Genomic DNA, 20,509 nt, shown 5'->3' on the forward strand with positions numbered 1-20,509 from the left:
CCAGACGTTTTTCCCCCAAGCACCCTGAATCCCAAACCGAGCACCCCCGCTCCCTTGATTCAGCAGGTAGGGAACCCCTGTTGTGTAGCTTTGAAAACAGAAAGCGTTATCAAGGTAGTGATAATGTCAGAGCCCGTAGTGGTCTAAGCCCAAGTGCTGACCCATTTAGTAACTATGAAGTTGCATCCAACTCTCATAATACTGTCCTATCTCAACCTAAGTCTCCAAGTATGCCACATCCCAGCGATCATTTGTCATTACTTAAGGAACTGGCATGTGACATTGAAGTGTTTAATCCTGAATCACCAGGAAACAGCATTGAGCTGTACCTTAAAGATGTCCATTTTGCCTTGTCATACCTCCCTGACATTACTATGTCAGATAAACTTTTCATTTTGAGGACGACAACAACACAAGCTGTGCATAGTTTTATTGACAGGCAGAGTCCAGCAATTTCCAATGATTTCAATGAATTGTGCAAAGCCCTTGCAGCAGAATTTACTCTACATGAAAACCCCTATACCTCTCGTCTGTCAGCTTTTAAAATCAAGCAAGGCCGCCATGAGTCTCCTAGAGAGTACTATGAGCGTTTAAGAGAGATGTATTTTGCTGGTAAAGATTATCCTGATGCGGAGGAAGACCCTTTGTTCAAGCACCTGTTTGTTGCTAACCTTTACCCCACAGTTAGACAACAGCTCGCACTTTTCAACATTGAAAAGATTTGGGCAAGTGAGTTGAGGCAACTTGCAATACGAGCTTGGGATAGTGGGAAGGTAAATGCAGATAGAAAGAACAAAGAATATGCTTACATTTCTGAACCTGGACAGGACAGAAAGAACAAAAAGTTTCCCGCACATTTGGATGTAGTGTCAGAACCTGACCAAAACAGGATTCCTAGCAAATACAAATTCTTCCCCCAATCAAAGTCCTTCGACAAGAATGCCAAAAAGCCCTCTGCTGGAGAGAAAAGGCAGCATAAGGACAGAAGGGAGAGTAGACAGAAAAGAAAGAGAGATGATCCAGGAAACAACTGGAATATGGGTAATGGAATTAGGCAGTCCAGAGGTTTTGAAAGTAGGCATGATGATGATTTATTATCAAAAATGCATAACATGCTTCAAGAGCACCTCAAAAGCCTTAATTCTGAGGAGCATAGCTCCACAGACAGAGACCAGGTTACCTCTGCTTGACCAGGTCAGGTCACCTTCCTCACACCTCAGAGAGTGAATGTCAGCCATGGGGGGGGGGGGGGGGGGGGGGGTAGCTTAAAACGAACAGGGCCTTCAAAGTCAGCAGACTTTTAATTGCCCCTGTCATCACATTCCTTTAATTCAGGAAAGGAGTCATAATTCTTTGTCTCAGTTGAAATATTCCAATCAGTCTCTAATTGTACATGCAAACTGATATTTTTTCTTCATGCCTTTGACAATCCTCTAGATGGTCAAACCAACAGACAAGACCACTCATAAACTAGTTACTTGGCACCTTATGTAAAATATTGCAAATCACAGCCAATGTTGTAAAATTGTTGCTAGTTTCAGCCTTGCAATCTTTCCTTATAGGACATCCTTCCAAAGAGAAGAATAAGTTGATTGAACCTGTAGTACAGCTGCAGAAGCAGGCAGAACCTTCACATTTTAAACATTTGCTGTTGATTAAAATACAGACCTTACCATACCATTAGCAGGGTAATTAAGATAATGGATGTCATATAGAATGTGACTTGACCCATTAGTTAGTCTGTAAAATAATGCAAATTTTACTTAATGCCAAATTGAGCTTCGCTCCTGATAAAATGGCAAGACATTACATCCTGTCATATTTGGTACCAAGTGAACTTGTTTGGGGAATCGGTCAGTCGGGCAAGGAAAGGAACTATGCATAATATGCAAGTGCACGCAGTGTACATCCTTGACAGTCCAACACCATATTATGTCATTATCAAATTTGGTTTCTTGCTAAAGATGCTTTCGTTTCAGACAAACATTTTTCAGTATTTACTTTTAAAACTTATTGTCATGTAACTGTTAATCCCTTTGCATAAAATTTCCATTTCCACATAAACTCTTCAAATAGTTCTTAAATTATTTGGAAATTCAGTCATATTACTGCTATGCCAATGGTCAAAAGGGAAAGTTAAGTGGTATGTTTTGTTCCTGTTTTACTTTATTCCATTGTCCAGACCAACGACTTCAGTCCTCGATTCGAACAAGGAGGGGGGATGTAGTGATCAGCGGTAAAGCCAGGAACTTGTGGAAATTAATTTCCAATATAAACAAATGCTGCAGAGTTAACACTAAACTCTGACCCTTTTCTTAAGCTCATCAGAAAGTGGCAGTTGAGACAGTAACCATCTGTCTTTTGTTTATCTGAAAGACAAAGGTGTTAAGAGCCCAGGACTTGCTTCTTGATCCAATCAACTTTTGACATTGTCTCAAACTCAGAGATACACATGGATCAGTAAACTTGCATGTCACAAAAGAGACACAAATGGGACACAAAAGAGGCCCCCCATGGCTGACATTCACTCTCTGAGGTGTGAGGAAGGTGACCTGACCTGGTCAAAAGAGACACAAATTTTAATATTTGATAAATCCAATTATCACTACATATATGTATGTTTCTGCAACTATTTTCGGTAAGATGACTTTCAATTTTGCCGTATGAACGACAGAGCAAATGAACGTAAAAATGGGATTCGATGGACTCGGCCACCCCATCATGTATGTACTCACTTTCCTGTTGGGGGCTGGACTACGGCATTTCTGTATGTATTTGCTGCTATTTTCGGTAAAGATGACGTTATATTTTGCAACAACATCCTTCAAAACGATAAGAGCGTGAGAGTAAAACACCTTCCACGGAAGCACCGACCTCTTTGAAACGCCAGAGCTTTTGAACGACAAGGATGGGATTCGATGGACTCTTCCACCTCGTCATGTATGTACTCACTTTTATGGTGGGGGCTGGACTATGGCATATGTTTGTATTTGCAGCTATTTTCGATAAAGTGGACATAAAATTTTGCAACAACATCCTTCAAAACGCTGAAAGAGCGAGAGAACTTCTGCAGAAACACCATAATCTCTCAAACACCAGAACATACAAGCGACGAGGATGGGATTCGAACCCACGCGTGCAGAGCACAATGGATTAGCAGTCCATCGCCTTAACCACTCGGCCACCACGTCACGTACTTTACATCTTCTCTTGTGGAGGCCGGACTGTGGCACATATGTGTATATGTATGTTTCTGCAACTATTTTCGGTAAGGTGACTTTCAATTTTGCCGTATGATCGACAGAGCAAATCAACGACAAAAATGGGATTCGATAGACTCGGCCACCCCGTCATGTATGTACTCACTTTCCTGTTGGGGGCTGGACTACGCCATTTCTGTATATATTGGCTGCTGTTTTCGGTAAAGATGACGGTAAATTTTGCAACAATATCCTTCAAAACGATAAGAGCGTGCGAGTAAAACACCTTCCACGGAAGCACCGGCCTCTTTCAAACGCCCGAGCTTTTGAACGACAAGGATGGGATTCGATGGACCCTTCCACCTCGTCATGTATGTACTCACTTTCCTGTTGGGGGCTGGACTATGGCATATATGTTTGTATTTGCAGCTATTTTCGATAAAGATGACTTAAAATTTTGCAACAACATCCTTCAAAACACTAAAAGAGTGAGAGTGAAAGTACTTCTACAGAAACACCATAAAATCTCTCGAATGCCAGAACATATGAACGACGAGGATGGGATTCAAACCCACGCGTGCAGAGCACAATGGATTAGCAGTCCATCGCCTTAACCACTCGGCCACCTCATCATGTATTTTCTTTCTTCTCTGGTGGAGGCCGGACAGTGGCACATAATTGTAAATGTTTGTTTCTGCAACTATTTTCGGTAAGATGACTTTCAGTTTTGCCGTATGAACGACAGAGTAAATGAACGACAAAAATGGGATTCGATGGACTCGGCCACCCCGTCATGTATGCTATTTTCGGTAAAGATGACGTTAAATTTTGCAACAACATCCTTCAAAACGATAAGAGTGTGCGAGTAAAACACCTTCCACGGAAGCACCGGCCTCTTTCAAATGCCAGAGCATTTGAGCGACAAGGATGGGATTCGATGGACTCTTCCACCTCGTCATGTATGTACTCACTTTCATGATGGGGGCTGGACTATGGCATATATGTTTGTATTTGCAGCTCTTTTTTTTATAAAGGTGACATAAAATTTTGCAACAACATCCTTCAAACCGCTAAGAGAGTGCGAGTAAAACACCTTTCACAAAAGCATCGGCCTCTTTCAAACGCCAAAGCATTTGAACGACAAGGATGGGATTCGATTGACTTGGCCACTTTGTAATAAAATTTTGCAACAACATCCTTCAAAACGCTAAAAGAGTGAGAGTAAAACAAGTTCCACAGAAGCACCAGGCTCTCTCGAATGCCAGGACATATAGCGACGAGGATGGGATTTAAAGAGCACAATGGATTAGCAATGCCAGCTGCTGAAGGATTGTCCATCAATATTTCACAAATGTTGAAGATAAGAGCCAATCGGAGCGATTGGGTCCAACATTGTAGCCAATCACGTTGCAGCGTCTCAACATTTGCAGCCAATCGCGGACCGTAGTTCTCAACATTTTCAACATTTGACCAATCAGAGTCATGGCAATGTTAAAGCTGGGGAAGGAACCGTTCCAAGATTCACCGCTAGGTGTGCAGTCAAACAGGTTAGTCAGATGTCAATCAATTTTCCGAACTGAGCCGAAGGTACACGAAGAAATAACAGGGTCATCTGGAGGCGGGTCAGAGGTCAAAAAAGTTCAGGATTTTTTTTCTGATAGTGATTTCTTAAAAAAGATAAGAAAATCTACATAATTGCACGTATTAATGTTTTAGTGTTTTGTATTTCAAATTTGGATACTTAAATCTAAAACCGTTTAATTTATAGGAGAAAAAATGTCTGAAAAATTCCACAAAGCCATGTCAGACGCTGACTGGATTTCACGTCTGAAAAAGTTTGCCAGCACAGGAGTTTGGCCATCAGATGAGGGCAACAGGAACAGGCCAGCTCCTCGATAAAAAAAGTGGCTTGAGATTTATCAAAGGGTGTTTATTTCGTTTACATGATATAACGTTTGTTGAAATTTGCTTAACTTGTTAAGCTTCAGTACATTCAGTACAGTATCTATGTAAAACATGTCATACTTGTTTTTAAATATTAATGTGTTTTAAATTGCATGTATTTTGAGATTTACGTCGAATAATTTACTATAGTTTGACCGTTTATGAGAGTGATTTTAAAAGGTGGGGGAATGGATTATGAATGTACAATACATGCTGTGAGTTTACCTGCAAGCTGTGTGACAAGCGTGCGTGCGTAAAATTTTAGTACAACACCCTAGTCTTTTGTTTCAAGTATATCAGTATCTAGCAAGATGCCCAAACTTCTGACGTACGAAAACGTTCCTTTATCGAAGTAGTTCACAACTATCCATTAACAGAATTTGTAATGTAGTCAAATGTGTAGTTGGTCAACGGATGCTAGCGACAATGTTTTTCCCCCCTGTAGTTCAGTGTTTTGTTTTGTCTTGGACAAACGCAGCTGCATAAATCCTAAAGTTTTAAATAAAAGTGAAACTATCAACAAAAAGCTTGACCGCTTTCAAGCTACAAATACAAGCACTGTCAGAGAGATTTATAGGGTACCACCTGTCAAAAAGTTTGATGGATTGTAGCCCCGCCCCTAAGGCGGGACTTCCGGTCTAAGCCCCGCCCCTTTTATATAAACTTTATAGTTCCGGTAATTAGATTCTTATCAGTTTAATATAAAATAATAATTCCGGTAATTAGATTTTTATCAGACTAATTAAATTATTGATTCCGGTAATTAGATTTTTATCGGTTTAATATAAAATAATAGATCCGGTAATTAGATTTTTATCGTTTTAATATAAAATAATAGGTTATTTCCAGGTAATGAAAATATTGGTAATTAAATTCTAATCAATCTGAAATAAAATTAATATTATAATAATAACGGTAATTAAATTACTGTTATTAAATTCATTATTTAATTATTATATTATAATATATTTAATAAATTATACTAAATGCATCACTTACCCATATGATGTTGTCTCCATGGTGGTATGAACATACTGACTGTATGTGATAAGGAAAACGTTAGACAACACCCATCAACTGTTTGTAAAAGATAGATTTGTATCAACTGTAGAATATGTATATCTGATTGTATATGTTGGGTGTCTCCCACTAAATACTATATTTTGTTAGGTGATAAGGAAAAATGTTGACCGTTAGACAACGCCTCTTGACATTTGACATAAAAAGGGCCCCTTTACAGAGCTTTTTCACAGTAAACTTGAATCCTCAGTTACACTGTTATAACGTCTGGAACTTCTGAAGAGGGTCAACTCTGCCACTTCTGAACAAGATATGGAATTGCGTGAGTAGAAATTAATATATTATTCATCTGGTTAGCGGTTTGTATACTACCTCATTAATCAGTGTTTGGTATATTTTCATTCTTACAGCTTATGTCTTACAGAAATAAATTCTTCCGAAAGTGACGCCTTTGATGCCATCAATCCTATTTGTAAGTATTATTACATAATTATATTTATTGTTTTGAATATATTTAGACAATAGTTTTTTATTTATTCGTTATTGTTACTTACGTTTCTCTTTTTCTTATAGCCTCTTCGGCTCACACGTTTGATAATCAAACGGAAAAAGGTATGCTTTTTATTTAAAATAAATTAAACTTCTTGATGTATGGTGGATTCGAACCTCCTGTTGCGAGAAGGCTCGATCACCGGTCGAATGCGCTAAGCATATGCCACAGCACTGACGGATGTGAGATCACCATTGTTTAATGTAAGAATGAGTAATAACTTGCATTTATTTATTTTTGTCATTCACCTATTTTAGCGAGAATTGAAGTTATCGACTTGACGGTGGAAGAAGAAGAAAAAAAGATTGCGGTGCAACAAGAATCATTGCGAGAAGAAAAGTTTGATGCAGCGTCGGGGACTTCTGCCCCTAAGAGACCAAGAATTGTTTACACACCATATGTAAATAAAAGGCAAAAAAATTCTGAAACTCATGTGCAAGAAGAATACGAGGACGATGAGGATGATGATGAAGACGTAGAATCAGGTAATAACATATTTTTGTTTGTTTGTTTCAACACTTAATAACAGCCGTAACGTTATGATTTTCATATTTTCACACACAGATCCATGGACACCTCTTGCTAGCCCACTAAGTCCTTATACCAGTCCATCAGAACCAAATCCTTCTGCTATTAATTTTAATTTATCTGAAGGTTAGTGATCCATTTATTTAATTGATTATGACAATATAATAAACATAATTACTGTTGAATGAAAACAAATGAATATTATTTTATTGTTAAGTATTATTTATATATTTATTAGTCAATACTAAACAATATTTTGATTTCTTTTTATTACAGATCCATGGTGTGAACAAGATGCTTTCAACAGCGGTCATCATGAATCAACTCAGGGAGGTGCACATCAGCCGATTTATCCCTTTCAAGCACCCGTAGAAGAAGAAGAAGAAGAAGAAGAAGAAGAAGAAGACCCGGAAGACGCCGAAAGACCCCAGCGCCCACAGCAGAATCAGGAGCCCGGTAGCGTCAGCAAACACAGCAATATCAAAGACTTTTACGAGTCGCCTGCTTATTGTCTGATTCGTGAATATCTGGACAGATATGAGGTAAAAATTAATGCTCTATCGGATTCTATTGGTCAGCAGCAGCGTGCGATAGAAAATGTCAAGGATTTCTTGTCTGAGCAACAGCGACGTATGGATGAAAAAATTGGGGAGCTTCAACAATTGATGGGTAAAAGTGAACAGGGGCATCGGTTAATAACGAAACTACTCATTTTTATTAGGCATTCATTGATGGATGAATAATTCCTAAAAGAAATATTCTCATCATCTGTACGATCGTTCATCATTGTACTACTTAAAAGTCCATATTTTATACTCTGATAAATGCTATACTTGTCTTACGTTTCTAATTTTAATCGACTTTAGTTGTTTAGTGTTTTAACTTTAGATGTTGCTCTATATTCAATTTGTACTCCTTTGGCTTTCTTTTTATTACGAACTTAGTCATTTGTTTAGTGTTTGAGCTTTTAAAATTGATGTAATGCAAATGTATTTTGATTCAACTTTACATTTTGATGTACTTTAAATTGATTTAACTGATAGTGTTTTAACATTTGATGTAATACAAAATCATTTTCAAGTTTTATTCTGCTAACATTTTGATGTACTCCAAATTGTCTTAAATGTTTAACTGTTGATCTATATTAAATGTTTATTCAATTGTGACTGTTTTATTGTGAACTTACTCATTTGTTTAGTGTATGAGTTTAAATTTGATGTAATACCGATGTATTTTAATTCAGTTTAACATTTTGATGAACTTTAAATTGACTCAGCTGTTTAGTGTTTTAACTTTTACTGTTGATCTATATTAAATTTGTATTCCTTGGACTTTGTTTTTATTGTGAACTTAGTGTTTGAACTTTTAAAATTGATGTAATAAAATATTTCATTGTGTTTTATTCTAGCTAATCATATACATTACTTCATAATTGTATTACTATTATTGACACACATCCAATTCTAATAACATGGTTAAATATGTATAAATAAAGATTGAATTGTATAAACACAGTAAATATTAATCCTAAAATAAACAACAAATATAAATAAAATAGATAAAATGAAAACTTAAGCAATCAAATAAACGATAAATGTAAATAAAACAATAAATAAAATACAGAAGAAAAAAGTTAAACAATAAAATAAATCTAATAACAAAACAAAATAATTCTAAAATAACCAATAAAACTAATTTAAACATAAAAGTCTGAAATAAAATAAACATTAGCAAAAATATTTGTAAAATAATAATAAAATAAATCAAAAATTACAATGGATGATGAAAATCGTACAGATGATACATACAATATTCAACCAGACCAAACTCTATCTGTTAGACTGCAAAGAGGTGTCGAAATGGATGCAGACAGAGATGAAGATATATTTTCATCTCTTCAGTATATGATAGATATGTATCCAAATTCTAGAGACATAACATTTAACAATATTCCTATTTCACAAATTACAAATCTGGATGATTTGGAAATGTATATAGAACAGGAATTGAATTTAAATTTGCCTGAAGATGTTGAATCTTTTTTAAACAGTGAACAGAGCGGTGGTGCAGTCACTCAGGAAACTAGTGCTTCTGCTACTGTTAACAGCCAACTGACAGATGATGGTTTTGATGATGATGATGACGACGACAGTCATTCAACTAGCCATGCAACACACGGTAGGACTGATATTGAATCAACACACCAGTCAAATGTCGATGATGAACAACCATCAACCTCAAATGTTGCGGAGCCTTTAAGGCATAGGCCAACAAGACAGATAGACATTGAAACATTGTTGAGAGATGGCGGTAATGTAAACGAATATCATGTTTTACCAAGGCCTCGTTTCAATAGTGTATCGTTGCGTAGGACATTGAATATGAATGAAATAAGATCTCAGGATTTAGCATCGTACCACATACGTTTACACGATACCATGGATGACATTGTGTCATTCGCTAGACAGATTGGCGGTGATGGTAGCGTCATCAATTTATGCCTTCGAACACCGACCCTGAAATCGGATGTAAATGCAGTTTTAACACAGGCTAATAATTACGACGTTAATCTTTTTACAGATCAAATTGCAAAAATTTTGCAGAGCGATGATCGGATATCAGCTAATGAAACTGTTGAGATTGAAGCAGAGGTTGTAATGAACAGACTAGGAGGAGGTCGCCGTAAACTTACGGATTTGGCGTTTGATCAGGTAATCAAAAGAAAAAAGACGAGCTTGTTTATACCTACAAATATTTCAAACAAATTATGTTTCTCTATCTGTATAGCTCATTTTATAGACCCTCAATTACCAGAGTGTGAATTAGAAAACCGTGCATCAATCATACACAATAAAGTGGGTCTTGCTATCCAAGACAAGGTCGGTTTTCACGACATAGCAAAATTTGAAAACATGCTAGACATCAAAATTGTTGTTTTTTATAGGACAAACACCGGTGTGTTACAAACATACGTAAATAACAACGAGCCTCACGACAAAACGGTGTACCTTTATTTACAAGACGAACATTACTACATGATTCTCAATCTGAAATCATTCATAGGTGCTTCCTATGTATGTGAATTCTGCTATAAAGGGTTTGATGACCTTAGGCTACACCAATGTAAACACGTCTGTAACGTCTGCTTCGACAGCGAATGTTACAAGCAACCTAAAAAAATCATTCATTGTACCGATTGTTTACGCTACTGCAAATCGTCTTACTGCTACCAAGCTCATAAGAAACCTGTGCTTCAAGGAGAAAAAGTACCTTGCGACGTTATAAAATACTGTAGGAAATGCAATAGACGGTACGAAAAGAAAAAGTCTAAACACATATGTGCACCAAACCGCTGTGGTGCATGTCGTGAAGATCTTGTCCCTGGTGGAGAACACGAGTGTTTCATTAAGACAGTACCACTCAAGGACCCTCAGAATAAATACATCTTTTACGATTTCGAGACTCGTTATGAAAATGGGAGACACGTAGCAAATTTTGTCTGCGCAATAACATTTTCTGGTGAAAGATTTGTAGCCGGGGGGTCTGAGTGTGTGAAAAAAATGATCGATTATTTCAGAAATCCCAAATACGAAGGCTATTGTTTCATAGCTCATAACGCATCCGGATTTGACTCCTTTCTAATTCTTGAATATTTTTGTAAAGCAGGTCTTCAAATGAACATCATCATGAAAGGTTGTAAATTAATCTTCATGTTCGATGTTTCATTTAAGCAACGCTACATAGATAGCATATCCTTCATACCGATGGCTCTGTCTAAGATGCCGGCAGCATTAAATCTCACCACAACAGAAAAAGGCTACTTTCCGCATCATTTCAATAGATTAGAAAATGAGAACTACATAGGACCTTATCCTGACAAAAAGTATTATGGTTACGAAAACCTATCGGAAAAAGATCAGGCAAAGTTCGATGCGTGGTACGCTACTACTACAGGGGAGGTTTTCGACTTCAAGGAACAGTTGTGCCAATATGGTGTAAATGATGTTGTCTTGCTCCGTGAAGCATGCATGACATACAGAGAATCGTTCATAGAGTGTACACAAATCGATCCATTTAGTTACACAACTCTTCCTAGTTGTTGTATGGGAATTTTCAAGACACACTATCTGAAAGACCACACTATTGCTCTAACCCATGAAAATGCCTACATTCGGCAAAATAAGACATTCTCGAGTGTCTCGATTGAATGGTTGGAGTATTTAAAAAAGACTAGAAACGTTGACATTCATCATGCTCTGAATCATGGTGAAATGCAAATTGGTAAATACTTTTTAGACGGCTACTACGAACAGGGCGATTCAAGGTATGGCCTTGATTTTTTGGGGTGTCTATTTCACGCTCACCAATGCCGTTATGAGCCTCACAAACTCCACCCCATGTCGGGTGTACCCTTTGGTGTTCTCAGACGTCAAGTTGACGAAAAAATTGAAATTCTACAAAACGCTTATGGCTTGAAAGTAGAGATTATCTGGGAATGCGAATGGTCTAAAATGAAACAAACAGACCCTTCAGTGATAGAATTTATGAGCACTTATTCGGCGCCTGAAAGACTGAAACCCAGAGATGCGCTTTTCGGAGGTCGTACCAATGCTTATAAGTTGTATCACAAAGTGGGGGAGGGGGAGACCATTTCTTATTTGGATTTTACGTCGCTCTATCCCTTTATTATGAGTACAAAGACGTATCCAATAGGTCATCCCGAAATAATTTTCAACGACTTTCAGCCGATCGAAAATTATTACGGTCTTATTAAGGCAACTGTGTATCCGCCCCGAAAATTACTACATCCGGTCCTCCCTTACAGATGCAGCGGTAAACTCATGTTCCCGTTATGCAGAACATGCGCACACGCTGAAAACCAAACATCAAGATGTAATCATACGGATGATGAGAGGGCACTTAGTGGGTGTTGGGTCAGTGTTGAACTTTTAAAAGCGATTGAGAAAGGGTATGTCGTGGTCAAAGTCGACGAAGTTTGGCATTTTCCTGAAAGGTCAGACAAGTTGTTTAGCGAATACGTTAAAACGTTTTTACGTTTAAAACAACAAGCATCCGGATACCCTTCAAATGTTACCACTGATTCTGAAAAAGAGACATACATTCGCAAATACTATGAGAGAGAGGGGATTCAACTTGACCCTTCACAGATCACTCATAACCCGGCCCAAAGGGCTATAAACAAGCTAATTTTAAATGCCGTTTGGGGACGTTTCGCGATGGAGTCTCAGCATTCTGTTACGCAACTTGTACGAGACCCTGAAGAATTCACCACGATTGTTTTCGGTAAAACTGATGCATTGAAATATTTTACTTTCATCTCAGATGATGTAGCGTTAGTCCAATTTCACCCTACCGAAGATAGTCATCACATTATTCGTGACATTAACGTATTCGTAGGAGCGTACACAACTTCGTGGGCGAGGTTAGAATTGTACAAATTGATGGATAAACTTGGCGATCGTTTATTATACTCTGACACAGATAGTGTTATTTTTGTATCCAAGGCCGGTGACTGGATGCCACCTCTGGGTGATTATTTGGGCGACTTGACAGATGAAATAGGCGATGGTGATTATATTACCGAGTTTTGTTCCAGCGGACCAAAGTCCTATGGTTACCGTACCGCTTCCGGTAAAGTCTGTATGAAAGCTAAGGGTATAACTCTGAATGCTAAAAATTCCCAAACGATAAGATTAGACACATTGATTGGTCTGGTTGATGGGTATGTTACATCAGGCGATGACTCTAGATACATTTTAGCTCAAGCTGACAACATTGTCAGGAATAAAAAACACCTCACACTCCACAACAAATCAGTCGTTAAAAAGTTCAAGGTGGTGTATAACAAGCGAAGACTTTTACCCGACTACACAACTCTGCCTTATGGCTTTTAATTCAATGTATAGAGGAATGCGTGAAATGGTTGATTTTGATTTCAGGCTTCAACATCCGTTTTCATGTGTCATAAGCGGACCATCCAATTCTGGAAAGTCCTTTTTTGTAAAAATGCTATTGGAAAATGCTGTAAATATGATTTCTAAAAAAATTGATAATGTTGTTTTCCTGTATGACTGTTGGCAACCTTTGTATGACGAATTGCTTAAATTGTATGACATTAAATTCATTGAAGGTATACCTCAGAGTCTGAATGATGATCATCTACTACCCCGTGATAAAACAAACTTGTTGATTATCGACGATATGATGAAAGAAGCAAGCGGTAATTCCGAAATTGAAAAAGTCTTCACGCAATACGTTCATCATCGTAATCTCTCTGCAATTCTTATCGTGCAAAATTTGTTTGTTCAAGGTAAATCCAGCAGAACCATCAGTTTGAACACAAATTATTTAATATTGTTTAAAAACCCCCGTGATGCTAATCAAGTAGCGGTGTTGGGGCGTCAGATGTATCCTGGTAACACAAAATATTTTATGGAATGTTATCAAGATGCCGTCAAGAGTCCTTTCGGGTATCTCATGATCGACTATAAAGCTAAAACACCTGAACAATTTCGACTCAGAACAGGATTGTTTTCAGATCGTCAGGTGGTCTATCTCCAGAAAAAAAGAAGATCGTGATAACGAACCATGTCCGCGAGACTATGTAAACATTTGCCTGTATTAAAAATGTTACATAAATCTACAGCTAAACAAAGACGACTTATTCTCCAGTCAGCATCTGACGATCTCATTTTAGCTCTCTGCGAACTCGCTCTCAACATCCTACACGGAGTTATACCGATCAACAACCAACAATACAGAAAATTGAAAAAGAAGAGGGCTGCGATAAAATTCCTCGCTAATAAAAAAATCAACATTGCGGCTAAGAAAAAGGTCTTTAATCAGACTGGCGGGTTTCTTTTACCGCTCCTAAGCGTCGCTATACCATTTATTTCAAGTTTGATCGGTTCTAGACAGGGCTGAAGGATGGAGTATGCAGAGAAAATGTATCTCGTACCACAGAATCAGCTGGACAAAATACAATCAACAAGCGCTCGTGAAAATATTCAACAGGTTGTAGAGAATGATCTTGATACGGCTATAAGAAATATTTTACTCAGGACTGATTTGGATCAACGTGAAAAAGTTAAACTTTACTCAAACATCTTAACCAGATATTTAACAATTGTTAAACTAGGCGATCGTGAGAGTAGTGTTTTAACGCTATCGCTACCAAACCCTGAAGACGAACATAAAGTTAACTCTGACGAAACACATGCTGAAGACAAGTCAAAAGATGATGTGACGTCTGAAGTTCTAAAGAACGTTCCGACAAAACGTGTGAAAAACAGCAAGTATATATTAGACAAAATGTCTAAAGCTAAAGATCTCAGCTCCTGGTCCGAGTCTGGTGAGTTTGTGTTTAAGGGTAAAACCATACCTGGTTCACACATGCTCGATTTAATAAACAACGTTACAGCTCCGCAACAAGTACGAGATGACCGAAGACCTAAAGGATGGACGGAGTTTCTTCAAGCATGCGCAGAATTAAACATACCTTTTTCGACTGTACCAAACCAACAAGTTCGGAGTAAGATTATTAGTTTAAAAAACAACCCTATTGACGATGATCAGGAGATTCTGTCTACTAAAAAAACTACGCGTAAAAAGAGAAAAAATCAGCAAAGGACACAACTACTAGAAGAGGACATGTTTGTTTCACCTACTCGTGATAAGAGTCGATGGATGCATTTTTAATGTCAACATGTTTCATGTTTTTTATGTTTTGTGTATCACTATCTTGAAATAAAATTCAACAAACAGATGATGATTGTAAGGTTTTTTTTTTTATTACTCATTAAATTCATTTATACATCATGGAAGAAATACAGGTCTGAACACAATGGTTACACAAATACATGTTATCACTGCAAACATTAGCTTTTAGTTTTTTCACAAAAAGTTCTACCATTTTGTCATTTTTAACATAATTTTCACTATACAGATTCATCACATAGTTGTAGTCACGACCCATAGACATATGATACAAGAAAAAAACACAGTGCTGACCACACACATTTGACATAAAATCCTGGACACGTTTTGTAGAATATCTTGTCACTGTACTATTTCTCATTAAAAAGTTTTTAATAGCTATTGGAAATCCATCACTGTCCGGTTTGTTACCGAAACTGTCAAAGAAACATCCGACACCATCTTCCGATAAATAAACGGCTAGCCAGTGTTCCCCTGGTAGTTCTGAAGGGTGTGTGTTAATAATCACCATCGATGGTAAGTTTGTTAACGGTCTTTCAGGTAGTTGATCAGATGCCAGAGTTCCGAGAAAATGGGTGTTACATGTAATTTTGTCCATGATAGCGTTTAGCTGAATGGTGTTCATTTCCGATTAATAGTAATCAACCAGAATCTGTCTTCGGTTAGACACCTCAATGATACTGTCAAACACTGAGTAGATGATGAGGTTTATGGTATTTGGCAATGGCTGTCTGAAACGGGCTTCGAGTCTGATATTTCCAGACTTTATGAGAGAAACGTGTTGACCGCAGTCTTCGTCCGGTGTAAGGTTGAATGCATAAAGAGAATAACCCCTGGCAAATTCAGATCTGCTGATAGACAGTGCATGATTTTTAAGATGTCTGCCGGTAGCTGTTACAAGTTGATAAAATTCTCGTACCACTGAGCCGTCTGTAAAATTTGGCTGTAGAGGTTTAGCAGGAATTTGTTGTCCGTCGACGTAGATGGCTAGGAACTCCAAATCGTAATGTTTGAACGCAAATGGGTTTTTATCATAAGAACCGGTAAATGCATCGTTATCGGTCATCCCCAAGACAATTGATTTCGGTAAAGTCCCCAAAAATAGATTTTCCTGATTTGAAACTCGTGCTCCTTCTGGTATGGAGAAATTTTTCAGACATACCCTGTCAATCGGGTACTTTGCGTTGGTGGATAGCAAAGCCTGAGCATGGGCCAGTCGAACGTTCGGTGCGACTGATACTTTCTTGACAAATAGCGATGCAGACACAATTTTTAATTTATATGCTACGTCATCACTCCTCATCAGACAGAACTCGTCTTTACCTCTGATCATACGAATTTTTATATCGACGCCATTGAGCATTAATTTTTCTTGAAAGAAAATATCGCTGTGAATAGGCCCCATCAGATCAACAATCTTACTCCTGCTTGTGTATGTTGACCTTTTCAGTAGACCCTGATTATTGCCTAAGGGGTCTTTGACATCCATATGACCAGCCGTGTCTTTGAAGAAGAGACCGGCGCTGAATGTTGATTCCAACGTGTCTTTGTCGTAGTTGATGAGACTCTCGATGATACATCGGTACGGGTGGGTGCTTGAGCTTTGAGAGATTAGTCGATCTCCAAGACTCACGTCGACTTGTGAGAAAATGGTGGCGGCGGGGTAATTGATTAAACCGACTTTTGCAGGATCTGCTATTTCACCACCATTAGGCTTTGTGATTTTAAGTCTCAGATGCAACAATGTGTTATTTAGATCGATGTATTCCTCAACGGAGCCTGCTATAAAAAACTCCAAAGGTGACGAATCCGAGATGGCTGATAGAGGAGGTACCTCAACATACGTATTTTTTTCTATAGCCGTCTGTGTTAAAGGTACTGTAAATAAGTCAAGCTCTGACTTAATACACTCTCCGGACATACGATGGAGTAGAGCCATGTTAGAAAATGGTGTTTATGTTTCTCTTAGCGAAGGTATTCCGTCTTACAGTCTTCTTACGCTTCCTGCGTGTGAGTGAAGTTTTCTTGACAGTGGGCTTTTTCTTTATAGCACGACCACGCCTCCTGACCCCTGGTGGTTTAGACATTCTCTTACGGGCCATGACCATAAGACCTGAACCGTCTTGTTGTCTCTCGTCACGATTTCTTGAAAGCACGTTTGAAATTACGTCCGATGCTATGTTTTTTGCAGCCGATTTCAAGTGAGGCTTGGCGATGTTGAACCCTTTTTTTATCAATGGTACAGCCATTCTAAACAGACCTCTAAATAACCCTCCCAGACCTGATCCGTACATGACACCACCGCCTGCATAGCCCGGGAGGCCTCCCCCAGCTTGATTTTGGTAGTAGTTGACATAATCGCTGATTTCACCTTGATGTGTATTGTAATAAGGCATTTTTAAAGAGACGTCTGTTTCACCGGTCTAAAATGTAGCTTCACAATAACTTTACCGTACGCAAATCTTACCTCTCGGTTTTGATCGTCTTTTATTTCTACGTTTATGTCCGTGATGATCGATTTGTTGACCGATGCGTAATGCGGTTTGTCGTATCTGACACTGACGATATCGTTGTTTTCACCGGTTATATGTACGCATCTTAAAAGTGGTACATATGAATCACCGACTGATTGGTAGTCGATGATATCGGTGTAGACATATAATGTGTAGAATCCACCTTTGATGTCGGCTTGATGAGGTGCATATGTGCTGACGGTCCTGGTAAAATCAGCTTTTTCATGGTAGGCCGTTTGACCTAGTCCCTCTTCAGGTCTCACTCCTAATATAGCTCCTAGTTTCTCATAGAAACCTATAAAAATGTTAGGTTTTGCAACCAGATTAATTTTATTTTTTAATTCATCGTAAAACAATATCCCTGATGGTTTGATTGCATCGTTTATCATTTTGATCACAGCCGGTATATCCTTATAGTATCCTCCGGGTATTTGATATCGCCTGGAAACATAGAAACCATGTAGATCTGATTGTACATTTGCTACTAGTTTTTTTTTCTTCTCTTCATTATCATGGTCAGGGTACATGTTTAGGTTGAAGATACCATCAACGTCTGTAATATTATACCAACTTCTAGGATATTCAATTTCAGCGAGCGCTACTTCCCATTCCCCTTTCAGGTGTATAGTTTTAGACAAATTAGTCTTATAACTAGATATACGATTTTCTGGATAAACGGATAAAGAAGCGTTACACGGGAGCGTAACGTAGAACCCGTTGTTGTCCATAGCTTGATTTGTATAATAATAAATAGCCATGAAAGGAAATGTGAAATTTAAGGTTTTTGCAAGTCTACCAGGGTTTTTTTGTCGATATAGCTATTAAATTTCGATGGCCATCCTAACCATTTCACTAAAACAAGTGTAGACCTCCCTTGCTTTTTCTCGCCTAAAATCTTTTCCACTTTGAACGATTTGTTTTTATTTACAAATATTTTCTGTATCTCTTGCTCATAAAAAACTCCATCGATAACATCTCCGTCATAATCTTTGAGCTTGTAGACGGGTGGTTGGCGTGGAATACATTCAGAAACGGTAAAAAATTCTTCGGTATAGTTTTGTTCGTAACCTTTGGCAAAGGGGCCTCTCACTTTAGAAATCCTAACCACGTCACCGACTTTAAATTTGAACACTGGTTTCTGAATCTTTATGTTACCGTAAGAGTTTTGAAACACCGTAGCTTCATTTTCTTTACAGACGTCAATGGGTCTCATCTTAATAGTCTTGTGATAACTGTTGTTGTATCCTGTCATAAGGTCTTGTAAGACATCGATGTAACGCCGTGAATTAGTGGCCGTTAGAAATCGCCACATTCTACTTTTTAATGTTCTATTAAATCGCTCCACAACGCTTGCCTTTAAATCAGTAGCCGTAGCAAAATGATTAATATCATATTTTTTCATAAGATCTTGAAAATGTTTGTTGAAAAATTCCTTTCCCTGATCAGTCTGTAATTTCCGTGGGACACGACCCTCTTCGAGTATAGACTCGAACGCTTTAGTAACTTCGACTCCACTCTTATTCTTCAACACCCGACTCCATGCATACTTGCTGAATACATCGATACAAGTTAGCATAAATTTATTACCGTCGTTTTCCGTAGAATAGGCCGTCATATCAACGAGATCGGCTTGAAATTGGGTATCCATACCATATACCACAACTCTATTTCGTTTGTATTTTATGGGTGCTGTTTTATGTAAAGTGTAAGCGTCTTCCCCGGCCAACCATCCCGATACCTGTTTATCGCTTAGACGGACTCCTGTTTCCTTAAACACAGCATCTTTTAAACGTTTTTTACCACCTAAAGCACCGGGGCTTGATGGGTCGTAATAAACTTTCTTCATTATATCAGACATGGTCCTGTTTCGATGGTTGTCAAAGAATAATGCAAAACATTGTTTGTACGAATCTTTTTTTATTTAAAGCGAGGAAACATTCATGCCATCAATCAGAAAATGGTTACATACGGTCAAGGTAAGAAAGAAATTGGACACACGATGACATGTTTTTATCTAAAATGTAAGTGACCATAGATTCAACAATTTCAGATATATCATCATCATCATTTTTTGCAATCAACGAAATGCATACATCTGTTACATAGGTAGACATACAGAGAACATCACCGACTCCAAACTGATCAGATACTTCAGACATAGCATCTAAAACTCTTTTAATCATAATAGAACATGGTTCGTTAGCATTAATACAAACATCAATCATATTGTCCCATGAGTTATTCATACTTCTAATAACATTCATTTCTTTTTTAAAATTCATCACACGTTTGGATTGTGATAAACGATCATCATTCGTGGAATCATTAATGACTTTACATAAAAGGCCATTTAACTGATTTTTATAGTACTCTAATAAAAAGTTTTCAAGTATCTTGCTAGGTTTACATGTGTTCCCCATTGTGGTGTTTTCAGCTGGTTTGAGGTCTAGCCACTGCGGTGCCAGAAATCGACAGCGTCACTGACGATTTTCTCACAGGAGTCGTCCAGAATCTTGGTTCTGATGTCTTCCAGTCTTGCAACGATGAATGGTTCGCTCCTCAATTCGTGTAGAATACCCAGGGCTGTTCCGTGGATCGTCTGAGGTTGTGACTTTAAGCCAACACGCAGCATAGCCTGTGACACAGCAGTGTGAAACTCAGGTTTGATCAGTTTATTGACGAGTGTTGCAAAGTGAGAGTCGAAGTAGAATGCTGAGGGTTCAAACAGACAGGAGTGTTGCAGCTGGCTGGGGTGGTCGATAGCACAACCCTCACATTCCTTTTTCAGCTGAGCGTTGATGATGTGTTGCATGAGCACAGCGATCAGCGCTTTTATGATCTTGAAACCGGAACTGCAGAAACATCCATCTGTGACGTCAAACTTTGTATCGTCATCTTTTTTGTACTTGTTGGTCAGGTATGTCAGGTTACGGTATCCTAGTTCGGTGCAAAATTTATCCAACCAGTTTTTTTTCATCGTTGTCCGGTTCAGAAGATTTGAATAGCTCAAAGCATGG

General features: G+C 38.1%; 2 protein-coding genes and 2 non-coding genes across 6 annotated transcripts in view; 1 reads left to right on the forward strand and 3 right to left on the reverse strand.

Annotated features, from left to right (window-relative positions):
• The window catches only part of LOC137490940 (uncharacterized), a 627,578-nt gene that overhangs the window by 279,642 nt on the left and 327,427 nt on the right, over window positions 1-20,509 (reverse strand). The gene's annotated exons all lie outside the window — the stretch shown is intronic.
• Window positions 3,110-3,191, reverse strand: trnas-gcu (transfer RNA serine (anticodon GCU)). The gene has a single exon. It is a non-coding gene; the product is annotated as a tRNA-Ser (tRNA).
• On the reverse strand, window positions 3,751-3,832 carry trnas-gcu (transfer RNA serine (anticodon GCU)). Its single transcript has one exon. It is a non-coding gene; the product is annotated as a tRNA-Ser (tRNA).
• On the forward strand, window positions 6,619-10,482 carry LOC110438038 (uncharacterized). The gene is made up of 6 exons (XM_087247703.2): window positions 6,619-6,636; window positions 6,683-6,776; window positions 6,972-7,199; window positions 7,279-7,368; window positions 7,519-7,784; window positions 9,293-10,482. The coding sequence occupies exons 1-6, from the start codon at window positions 6,619-6,621 to the stop codon at window positions 9,293-9,295; spliced, it is 699 nt and encodes a 232-aa protein (XP_087103829.1). The 3' UTR covers window positions 9,296-10,482.

The sequence above is a fragment of the Danio rerio genome, chromosome 4 (genome assembly GCF_052040795.2).
Source record: "Danio rerio strain M-AB ecotype USA chromosome 4, GRCz13ab, whole genome shotgun sequence".
Taxonomy (NCBI): domain Eukaryota; kingdom Metazoa; phylum Chordata; class Actinopteri; order Cypriniformes; family Danionidae; genus Danio; species Danio rerio.

Bases quoted from the DNA above. Each gene is read 5' to 3' on its own strand.
- LOC110438038 (XM_087247703.2), top strand. The intron at 7,200-7,278 runs GTAATAACATAT...TTTCACACACAG, and splicing joins TGATGAAGACGTAGAATCAG to ATCCATGGACACCTCTTGCT. The intron at 7,369-7,518 runs GTTAGTGATCCA...TTTTTATTACAG, and splicing joins TAATTTTAATTTATCTGAAG to ATCCATGGTGTGAACAAGAT.